Here is a 12,549-nt window from a genome sequence, read left to right on the forward strand (position 1 = left end):
AGCCCTGCCTATGAAGCCGATGGTCCTGGAGTCGAATACCGGTAAGGGCATTTATTTGTGTGATGAGCACAGATATTTGTTCCTGAGCCATGGGTGCTTTCTATATATTTAAGTATTTGTCTGCGAGCCCACTACACAAGCCTTCTTGAGTTTACCGTGACACAGTCAATCTGTGTAAGAATGCCCTTAAAATATTTATTTTAAATTATAACTGAGACCTCGAATATAATTTTTCCTTTGTACTCCACTCAATGTTTCAACTAGTTTTTAGAACAAGTAAACCCGCATCACATCGCTAGTCCCACACAAATGTAAACGTAAACAAGGAAGCGACAAGGTCGAAAAACATTTATAATCAACTATCCACACAACCAGTGCCATGCGTGAGGGAAAACGCTTCGAAAAACAAAGGGTTAAATCTTATATTATTATAGTATGTTAACGCATTCACTGCCAACGTTTTCGTAGCGCTACACGCGTAGCCGATTCTAGCGTTTTCCCGCTTTGCAAAGGAAAGCGACTACGAACAGAGCGCCCGCCAAGCGGGTTCCCGGCACTCAATGTGTAAAACAACTTTGTTAATAGAGAAATTCGCGAATTCCAATTTAAAAATAACCCTTAACTTTTTTTTAGGGTTCCGTACCCAAGGGGTCACGGGACCCATTACTGAGACTTCGCTGTCCGTCCGTCCGTCCGTCTGTCACCAGGCTGTATCTCATGAACCGTGATAGCTAGACAGTTGAAATTTTCACAAATGATGTATTTCTGTTGCCGCTATAACAACAAATACTAAAAACAGAATAAAATAAATATTTATAGGGGGCTCCGATACAACAAACTTTTTTTTTTTTGCCGTTTTTATAAATAATGGTACGGAACCCTTCGTGCGCGAGTCCGACTCGCACTTGCCCGGTTTTTTAAATTTTCCATTTCAATGATAGAAATAACTTGGTTATGTCTGTTAATATGAGCCGAAGCCTCTACGTTTCAGCTTGGTCAGTCACCATCAGAAATATCGGAGTGGTCAAGGTGTTCACAAATATCTGAACAAATCAATCTTTTATCAAGACGTTTAAGGGCATATTCTGATCACATTGAAATTATGTAGCAGGATCGAGAACTATAAATTAGATATATTTTGAGAATTCATATTTTAGAAAAAGATTTTCACTGCATCTATACAATGCGTACACATTTTATTGATTAGTCACGCATTTATACTCGAACCGACCCCGAAAGATTTGAATAGTGTATTCCTGATAACATTTAAAGTTTAATGTCTTATAAACTTTTCTACTTTTCGTCGCCTATTTTCAGAGTTAATACCAAATGTTTTTTTTTTTATCATTACTAAGTGCTAAACGCATTTTTGATGTTACTACTATAGGTGGGATTTTTAAAAGGTCGGCAACGCGCATGTAACACCTCTGGAGTTGCAGGCGTCCATAGGCTACGGTGACTGCTTACCATCAAGCGGGCCGTATGCTCGCTTGCCACCGTCGTGGTATAAAAAAAACTCATTGATACATGTGAAAAAGTGCCAATTTTGGAAAAAAGTTTTACCAAAAAAATTTAAGCGAGTTTATTTGACGTCCATAAACTCATTGTAATGTCTTGACAAATAAACTATGTTTACCTAAATAGGTAACTATTTTAAATAAAATGTAGCCAGCTCGTTGATAGTTTAGATAACAAGATTTATCATAGCATTTCATATCTCTTAGATTATTCTATTTGTCTACACATGACTCAGTCAGTCTAGGAAGGGCCTTGCGCTTGCGACCTATTCTTTACAATTTTAACACATGCCGCCCATATCTCCCTAAACACAATAGAAATAAAGTCGACATTGATTCAACTTGCCCCTAAAATTTGACGTATAAATGTCTGCGATAATACTGCCAATGCGGTTATAGTAGAAGCAAACCTAACTGACGACCGGGGTCGTAAAACTTCTCATTCACACTCGCGCGCTCGTAGGCAGGGTGAGAGAGATAGTAATATGACCTCGGTCGCCAATTTGGTTTGCATCTACTATAGTATAACAGTTATTTGTAATGTAAGTAATAAAGTTGATTACGGATTGAGTGCGTCTTTTATAAATAATTTTGTGTTACGAGATGAGTTGCAATTTCATGAATCAATATGGCTTTTAGTTTATGAGTTATAGAGTCGAATTTTGGGTAATAAGTTTTATTTATATGAATGTGTACCGTCGCCTATCACGATTAGTAGGGTAGGCAAAAACAACTAATTTTAAAAGTCGCTTTATCCGTCTGCGTCTCAAATTTGTGTAGGCAAATAAAGCTACAGACGAAGGAAATCTTGAACTACGTACCTACATCTTTTTTATCCAATCAAGACCTATTTTTTATTTCCTGTCGAGAAAATTAGTTCAAAAATAAACACGAAAAATTTGAAAATACTGGAACTAGATTAAAAATATATATATATATATCATAAACTTCTATGACATAATGAAGTTTATTAACGCTTGCTTCTAACGATTTTGCCCAGGCCGGGCTGACAAAATCGCTGCCAACTTAGCTTGGTGTACTTTAGTGACCAAGGCCACTAAATCAATGTATTTAACACTTAGTATTAGTATTAGACAATTTTTTATCTGATTTATTTATTTCGTTAATCTTAAAAATAGAAATGGAGGACTTAATACCAAAAGGCAATCTCTACCAGTCAACCATTAGGTCAAACAGACATATATGTTGGTGCAGATTTATTTATAAAATAGTTTAAAAATACAGATTAGAAATGTTCTCACGCGCCGCGTAACTTCTAGCAGTTTGTAGACCTTTTGTTTGTGGTGCGCGCGCGCATCAGTCACCGCTGCGTTTCCGCGTTGGCGGCACGCCAAGAGTAGACAAGTACATTGTATCTCCCGAAAGCTTTCAACCGAGTTTAGAACTAAAAGTAATAGGCTACTTTGGGCTCGTGCACAATTTACGCGTGGTTTTTTCGGGTACTTTTTTTGACACACTTAAGCTTGGTGAGATTCTTGGCTAACCCCCCCTTCCCCACATAACCTCACGTGTATTTTTATTTTCTTTTTTCATTCGACCTAATTTTAAGATAAATAGTATTGTAAAGGTACTATTATTTATTCTGTGCTTTTAATCCTCAAAATCATTTACATATATCTAAGGCCCGTCCTTAGATATATGTCAATGCCTCAAAACAAATCAGTTTTTTTTTAAATAAAAACTTGTCATCTAGCCCATTGGTACTGGTACGTTGTGTCTAACTTAGGCAGTGTCTTACCTGAGCGAATAACTCGCGAACGCAAAGCGAAGCGGCGCGGCGCGGGTGAATTCAATCCTTTGATACCTATGGAAGTGTCCTAAGTGGCCGATCTCCAAATGCCGTTGGGCCGCCGGGCCGCGTCGCATTCGCGAGTCATCGCCCACGTAAGCCGCGCTGTTAAATTGCGTATCATGAACGTTTTTGGCGTTTTCTTACCTTGACCCTCAAATTCTTTTGCATGGCATTCCGAAGGGCGGAGAGAGGGCCCGTGACTGTTTCCTCCCGGGTCAGCACATTTTTCCCCTGCTTCCTCTCCGGTCGCACGGCCACTGCAAAGAGACCCGGTATTAACATTCGTATAGCAAGTAACAACACTCGAAAAACACTTTTCTCTGTCACTCTAATAACGCCTTTGGAGTAAAAGAGAATGATGCCCGCAATTTGCGAACTTCGGTGTTCGCGGAAAGCCCTCAGCGTTGAACACATGCGATCACGAAATGTGGGGAAAATTGACAATGCGCTCAAAGGTGCCCACTGACTAACAGTTCGCCGGAAGAATTCGGCCTGTCAGTTTTTCGCAAAAGCTGACAATTGGGTACTTGACACATGTTGAATATTATAACAAAATTTAGTTAAATGGATAGAAAATGAGCCATCCATTATAAAAAAAGTGGAATTGAAAAAAATATATTGAGATTATAAAAAAATACAAGGCTCGAAAAATCTCAAAAAAAAAAAAATTTGTCTTTCAAAAATAGAAAAGAAAATGGTACCATTCGATAAAATATTTTATTGAAAAATAAATTGTATGACAACTATACACATAAACGCAATATTTCAGGGTCAAAATGGCAATTTCCATGACCTTCCATACATTTAGGACAGACTTATATGATGTAACGTCACATCATGTTATCATTTTGTTAGAGGCGTTTCAATCGTCGAGTGCGAGCGTCAGACTATAACTCTCATTTCTGATCTTTGTTTTGCTTAAATACCATGAGTCCTATATAGACATTTGATCCTCAGGAAAATCAAGATCGTTTGACATTATTTACAAAAAACAGTAGCCAATTGCGAATAACCGTCAGGCCGATATCGTCCGGCGAACTGGTAATCAATGGGTACCTTAAGCTCGGCCGAGTTTCTCCTTCCCATACAAACGAGGTTTCGTTTTCATTTTAAAACTACATGTTGGATTGTAATGAAACTTTGCACATACAATGCCATGAGGTATATCTAGTCTTTTTTTTTCTTTATAGGACAATATTACACAAATTGACTAAGTCCCACGGGCTCAATAAGGCTTGTGTTGAGAGTAATTAGACAACGATATATATAATATATAAATATTTATAAATACTTAAATACATAGAAAACACCCATGACTCAGGAACAAATATCCATGCTCATCACACGAATAAATGCCCTTACCAGGTAGGCAGGGTCACTACCCACTAGGCCAAACAGGTCGTCAAAAAGTCTTTTAATTGAAATTCACTGTAATTTTTAACTATGACATCTGAAGCGAGATAAACTAATTACAGGACTAGAAATATCTTATCCTATTGTAAGTACAAAGTTTCAGAGCAATCTAGCTAGTTTCTTAAAACAAAAAAGTCACTTTTGAAACTGACATGTCCAATCCATATCGTATCTTTGGGAGAATCAACTTTTTAGCGTCACTCGTTGCCATGGTTACGATTAGTTGTCCAGGGGACAAAAGTTCATTGAAATACTGATTTTATGGTACTTAAATGTATTAAACTTGCGTTTTTGTGGTTGTTATAACCAATGTCCATAATGGGCCCCCTACTAAGCCTGTTAATAGAACGGCATACAACGTCTCTTCAAACAAACTGTGCCACTGTTGTCCCTTGGACAACGGGACAGGATAACAAAACAAAAAAAGTTGATTCACCCCTTTAGCAAATGCTTGACGTATCTTAAAGTCGAATCGGGCCGAGTGCCATTGAACACATTCAGTGCCAGCGCGAGCTACGCGCTACAATCGTAGCCTATGCGGGAAAAACCGCGGTATGTAGCGAAAAGCGCCTATGAAGAGAGAACCCGCCAAGCGGGTTGGCAGTGAATGTGTTAAAGTTTAGAATTCACATCTCCATATTTTTAACATAAGTAACTTTAATTTCAATCACTCGTTATAACAGACAGACATTGATGACCCATCTAATTTGGTTGTAAAATTAACCCTGAATGGCTCAGCAATTAAAGTCCTTGTCTGTACAGTCACGCCTGAAAATATCGGTACAAAAAAGTGCCAAAAATGTGTATACACTATCGTAATACTAAGTCGTGTATACATATTTTTGGCACTTTATTTGTACGGATATTTTCAGACGTGACTGTACCATTCGTTTTTTTAAATTTAGCGTAGCCTATACTTATTTCGTTAAAACGTCAAATCGTAAACCTTTCGATTACATTGTGTAACGAGAGTTAGTCGCGCATATATATTAATGACTAACTTTCGTTATCCAATGGAATATACTAAATTATATATGTATGTTTATTTGTATTAAGTATATGTGTAAGTTTATCAATATATAGTTTATATTCATATATAGTCTCGGTCACAAATTCATTTACTTTAAAAGACACTGCACCTACTTAATCTTTCTGGTTTAACCCATTGGTTGACTGGTAGAGAATGCCTTAAGGCATTAAGTCCGCCATTTGTACCTTCATGTATTGTGCAATAAAGATTAAATAAATAAATTGTGTGTAAATTAAATTAGCTGGTAGAGAATGCCTTAAGGCATTAAGTCCGCCATTTGTACCTTCATGTATTGTGCAATAAAGATTAAATAAATAAATTGTGTGTAAATTAAATTAGCACTTTCATAAGTGTAGAGGTACATATTTATACCGATAATAATATTACAAATTAATCACTTTAAATATCATGAATTACACCATTAATAGATAATAAATAGGCCTTTTCATCTGTGTGAGATGTTTTAAGCAGTAACTTTAGCTGTATAGAAACCGAGATTTTCTACGGTGCTGACATGAATACCTAAGAATTTTTTTCACAACTGCCATAAATTTTTAAAGTAGCAATGATTGCCATCGTAATTTCTGTTGTACATTAAAACATAGATGTTGTAACGTAACTAGAAGGCATTGCACTCTGTCTATTTCTGCCGTGACATAGTATCGCATCTGTACAAACACACGTCACACCTGTACCCATAGTTCATTTAAGGTTATATTGATCGGGTTTTGCTACATTTATTATGTGAAGAGATATGTCATCGACCGAATTTTTAGTTAGGATAAGATAAGGGACAAAATAGACACAAGAGTTGTGTTTTTCGGTAAATTGCCAAAAACCAGCGCCATTGACTAAGGATGTTAGTCATCGGCATATTCTGAGTTGCATTCATTTTGTTGGTGTGGTGTTATAATATATTTGAATAAGATAGATGAATTATAGGTTAAGTTTATATTCAACACCAAATCAGGAGATAAGTTTAAAAAATTTCGACCAAAATCAATCATAACTTCTTTTGTTCGGTTTGGCAATAACATAATTTTTATTTTCGTTTCCTATAAAACATTTTTTTTAATTAATTGGCTATATGTCCCTTACATCAATTTGACTTTACGTTGTTAAAAGATATATGTCTTTTACATTCATTTGAAACTACTAAAATGATGAAATCCTTGATAAAAACTGTCTTATCTCTCCCCGGGACACAAACTATCTCCATACCAAATTGAATATAAATCGGTTTAGCGGTTGAAGCGTGAAGAGATAACAGACAAACAGAGGTAATTTCGTATTTATAATATTAGTAGGGAATGTATTATATTGTAACACGGCCAGTTTTCCGCAACTCGACTGGCGTGAAGGGGGCTAGTCCAACCAGCCTAACTCCTCAAGGAATCCTATCAAACCTTTGATGTTGATGTCCTCGGGGAGTTCGGAGTTCCGAGATGTTTTGCCCTATAAGGAGCACCTCCGCTGTATTCGAGCACCATATAGGAAGTTAGCTGTCTCTTCTGTCTCCATACTCTCCATACTATCGTCTGTATCACCTGGATTAAAAAGATGTTTGTTAATTCGTCCATGACCTGTTGACATTGTTTACCATCCTCGGACCTTACCGAGTTGAAGGAGCGACTTTGCGAGTCTTCCGTTGATGCCAGGCATGGCCTGTTTGGCCTGTCTGCATCCAGCCTTTTAGCCAGAGTGCTTGGCAGGGATATATGACTAGTTTCCGCTAGGTTGTCTGGATGAAATCGCTTTTTTACGCTTATGGTCTTTCAATGCTGTTTTATTTATTTATTTATATTATGTTCAATTTACTCTGTCTCGCTTACTGACGGACTACTTAGTAAACCTATAAACCAAAGTTACGCAAGTACATAAATGTATAACTACTTTTCGTTAAACATTGACACCTAATAAGATTGTATGACTAATTTTCATCATACAATGGCATTAAATGCAATTGAATGACTATTTTTCATTATAAAATTCGTTATACAAATATCTAAGTCGCTGTGTAACACAGCAGAATGGCTTATCAGTCGTCTAGACTCTGGGTCAAACGCTTATTTTAAGAAACAAGCGTAATCAGGGGCATTACATTAATTGCTTACCGAGCAGTCAATGCTAATACAAACCAATATATATTCAAAAATACCAAAAATATATACATAATCAAGTACGTTAATTCGTCTACAATTTAATTGCATTAACGAATATTATTCATACAACCATATCACTCTAAGTGGACGATGTAATTTTTAATAAGGTTATGGTGGTAAAGTAAGCAAAGAAATTAACCAAGTCTTTTTACTTTAATTACTAAAAACCTATCATAACGACCAGGTTCTTTAACTTTCTGAACGCAGATGACCAGATTACCAGACAACCCACATAATTCCATTATTTAACAATATAGATTGTATGACTAATTTTCGTTAAATTAATGACTAAATTTCATTACACAAAGTACATAATAATAAAGGTTCAAATGTACAAAAAAATTGAAATGAATCTCTAGAAAATATAAGTTTAGGAGGGGTAAGTGAAACATAGTTTATTTTGCTCAGAGCAAGAAGAACCAGATGAGAAAAGGCCTTCTACGCAGGTATTTGTAATTCAATTTAAATTATGCATTAGTTTTATTTTTAGTATTATGATTTAATTTCGTTTTCACTATCATTAAGTATCTCGTAACTGTATATTTTCCCTATAAGTGTTTTTTTTGTCCCATAGTTTTTTTACCCCAATTTGTCAATGTATAGCGAGAATTAGGTAATGATATGGTTGCCGACAGATCTCCTTCTGGCAGATACGTTCTGTACGTTGTCGGTTACTAAAAGAAATCAACTCACGCGCACCAATCAGAGCAAACGGGCAGGTTCTTTGACTCTCCGAAAGCGCTCACTCGAGACCGCTGATAACCCACCCTATTTTTAATATATTTATAATTGTTTACACGAACGGTTACTTTATCTTGCTAAACGTAGACGCTATAAAGTGGAGTTCATAGATCGTATACTACGAGTGCGCCCGTGAGGAACAGAACATGCACGCAATGCGACAAAATTAAAAACACGTTTTTACCATTCCTGACAACATACCAAAATCAACCTATGTAATTTGGTCGGGTTATTTGTTGCCCGCCATAAACCATACTAAAATTTGCGGTGGGGAATAAAAAAATGAGACTGTGACAAGGACAAACAATAGCACTTTCTCTGCTACTCCTACTGAAAGATACATAAGACTATCCCGTTCGGTCATTTCCCCCCACCGCTCCGCTCATGCCTAATCCAGTTATACTAGATTCATGGCGGAGTTCAATAGAAATTGCTAATAATGTAAACAAATATGACAGATTTTCTTAGCATTTGACATATAACCTAACATTCTTACGAGGGTTATTTTAACATTTTTTTTCTAGCCTATTATAGCCCCCCACTGCTGGGCAAAGGCCCTCTTTCCCGCCATTTGGTTCTGTCAAATGCACATTTCCGTCACTCTATACAGAATGTATCGATGTCGCCCCGCCATCTCCGTTTGGGTTTTCTCTGCCCCGAGACACATCCTGTCGGATCCAGTCCTTGGCTAATTTTGCCCAGCGTTCGGGGTGCGTTCGGCAGATGTGCCCTGCCCAGTCCCATTTCAGCTTAACGGCCTTCATGCCCACATCTACGATGCAGTTTTGGCACGCAGTTCGGTGTTTCTAATAAAAATAAATATATTAATAAAATATGACGATATGACGACCGGTTTGGCCTAGCGGGTAGTGACCCTGCCTACGAAGCTGATGGTCCCGGGTTCAAATCCTGGTAAGGGCATTTATTCGTGTGATGAGCATGGATATTTGTTCCTGAGTCATGAGTGTTTTTTATGTATTTAAGTATTTATAAATATTTATATATTATATATATCGTTGTCTAAGTACCCTCAACACAAGCCTTATTGAGCTTACTGTGGGACTTAGTCAATTTACGTAATAATGTCGTATAATATATATATATATATATTTTTTTTACATTATTTGCAATTTCTATTAAACTTCACTTTAGGTAGTGGAGAAAGGCTAACGTAGCATGGACTTGAACATAGGGATTGTGTCATGATCCCGGGTTCAATCCCGGTCAGGGCATTTGTGTGTTTATCTCGAATATTGGTAAGCCTTATTGAGCTTACTGTGGGACTAAGTCAATTTGTGTAAAAATGTCCTATAATATTTATTTATTTATTTATTTATATCGTCGCCTAGTACCCATAGTACAAGCTTTGCTTAGTTTGGAGCTAGATTGATCTGTGTAAGATTGTCCTCAGATATTTATTTATTATTATAAACGTCATATTTTCATGAAAAAATGACATTATTGATGACATATTTCGTCATTGCATAGTTAGTTAGACTCTAGATAGCAATAAGATGTACATAATAGCCGTTGTTGAAAAAAAAAAAAAAATTTATTGAAAGTTCGTACCAAGTTGTGTACGAGGTTTCAGCCAATATCATACGGCCCTACCCATGTAATAAACAACTTATTAGATCCACCCGATTTCCAGGTACACAGAGCAGGATATTGTACTGCGAATCCTGAATTCACCGGGTCGAAAACTGTGTGCTTGCATACCAAATGGTGCAGTTTTGCGTGAAAACAAACACATATATCCTCGTATACATTCAAATATTACTTCGATGAAGTTAGCCTTTCCAATATTCATAAAATGCACAGAATACCTTACCTACCAACAGCTTGTAGAATGATTGCACTATCCACGATTTTCGTTAATAAAGTATTGCAATGCTTTCCAGATATTGAGTGGCAAGTATTTTCATAAAAAATCGAACATATACATACCAGAAAGAAACCCTTAAAGAAAAATTGCGACGGACAGTAGTCAAAATGAAAGTCATAGTTTAGTTATTTTATTCAAGTAAACTTATCAAAAGCTATTAAATTTAAAAGTAATATTCTCATAGGAAAAAAAATATATCATGCTACCCCGACTAAAAAGTACCAGGCCCCCATAACTAGAAAGGGTCACACCTAGCAACAGCCCATTAAAAATAGCGACGCGCATAAATCTATGCAGCTACCAAGGCATGGCCGAGCGAAATACTTTCACTGGTCGGGCGCTGACCGCGGACGGGTCGTCGCCCCCGCCCGTGCCATTCAGAAAACGCTGTTTACACAGATGCCCGAGTGAGTTGCGTCACTTCCGCGGGTAGCGCGCGTCGCGCGGACGCACTTTTCGCGAATTCGCGATGTCGTTTGACAAGGTTTTTTTACGATGGCAATGTTTGTTCTTTTTTTCACTTTTTTTATTATCGTTGATATAGTTCGTCACGCCATTTCCGTAAGCAAAAAAAGGCGGGAGATTTAAAGAATGTATGCGTATAGGGTTCTCTCATAGAAAATTTATATTTCGCGCCATTTTTCCGGAGTATACTTACGCGTCTCGTGTGCATCTTGAGGCGTTTTACGCGCTGGCAACATTTACATCGCCTCTTTCTAAATTTCGTTTATAAATTTTGACGCAGGCAACATTTGAATTCTGAAGGCGTTTTATTCTAATATTTTTAATGTCACAGCCGATATTCATATTTTCCTTTTCCAAGAGTTCTCATAGAATTTTTTTCGCGCTTTTTGCAATGCGTCATCTTTAGTCTTCTCGATTAATTTGTCGGTTCTGATTATAGAAGCATTTTTACGATCTATTATATATTTTCCGTATAAACAATATAAAGCTTTTTTTATACTTTGTCATAAGATATAAGAATAATTAAATTTATAACACAAATCCTAGTGGTTCTGTGAGCTATTGACCTCGCGATAATCTGCATCTCTTTAAAAAAAAAATTAGTCAGTTGGTCAGCGAATATACAATGGTCTTAAGTGCCATAGACCCCACTGGCTCTTAAATCCTTTATGTCAATGTCCACTATTTGGAACATTTTCAAAAAAACAAAATGACTGAAAAACAGTAACAACGTAACCTGCTCACAAAATTTCACGAGAATCGGTTTAGAAATGCGACCTGCAGAGAACATCCGAAAATACGATAGCATTTTTGCCCAAGCTGAAACGGACACTTCACTAACGCTCGGTCAATAATCATTAAAGAAAACTAACAAGCAAATCGTCTATCGTGGCTGGGAAAAAGCTTAAAAGTTTGCTTCAGTCTAAAACCAACCTTATCGCTACGTTATACGGTCTGTTATTGAAAACCATCACTTGTAAAGGTGTCGTTGCACCGTCGCACGCGCCGATAACACGCACGTTATTTGAAAGTTATACGTTTTAGAACTTATTACAAAAGATTAAGGTTGTAATTTGTATAAATAATTCTGAATATATAAAGAAATACAATAATAAAATTGTACAACTTGTTTGCCATCTGAGGTGTAAAAAATAGCTTGAATGGTAATAGATCATAGACAATTTTAAATCGATCTAGACCTAAACTGAGCTAGATGGATTTAAGCCCCATATAACTTACTAACTAACTATATAACTTGACTCGCTGGATCAGCGAGATGGCCAATGGGCATGCGATGGTTGAGAGCACGCCCTATGGAATGGGCCACGTGTAGATGCGTAAGCAACATCGAAAACCACAGGCAAGTTCTTGAACGGTCTAAAATGTCAATAGCATTAAATACGAGTATTATATGCTAGTCACCATGTGTAATAAATAATAATCAAAACGCAAAACCCTAAATTGAGTTACAAAACTTATCTATTTCTGCATTTACAAAAAAATACCATCATCGGGATTTGAAA

General features: G+C 36.8%; 2 protein-coding genes across 11 annotated transcripts in view; one reads left to right on the top strand and one right to left on the bottom strand.

The window, feature by feature from the left end:
* Window positions 1-12,549, top strand: part of LOC133528887 (ecdysone-induced protein 74EF) — a 309,196-nt gene that overhangs the window by 114,847 nt on the left and 181,800 nt on the right. The gene's annotated exons all lie outside the window — the stretch shown is intronic.
* Window positions 1-12,549, bottom strand: part of LOC133529081 (U7 snRNA-associated Sm-like protein LSm11) — a 63,415-nt gene that overhangs the window by 40,087 nt on the left and 10,779 nt on the right. The window contains exon 2 of the mRNA XM_061866705.1: window positions 3,475-3,587. Within this exon, the coding sequence (XP_061722689.1) occupies window positions 3,475-3,587 (113 nt within the window). The remainder of the gene's footprint in view (window positions 1-3,474; window positions 3,588-12,549) is intronic.

The sequence above is a fragment of the Cydia pomonella genome, chromosome 1 (genome assembly GCF_033807575.1).
Source record: "Cydia pomonella isolate Wapato2018A chromosome 1, ilCydPomo1, whole genome shotgun sequence".
In the NCBI taxonomy this organism is placed as follows: domain Eukaryota; kingdom Metazoa; phylum Arthropoda; class Insecta; order Lepidoptera; family Tortricidae; genus Cydia; species Cydia pomonella.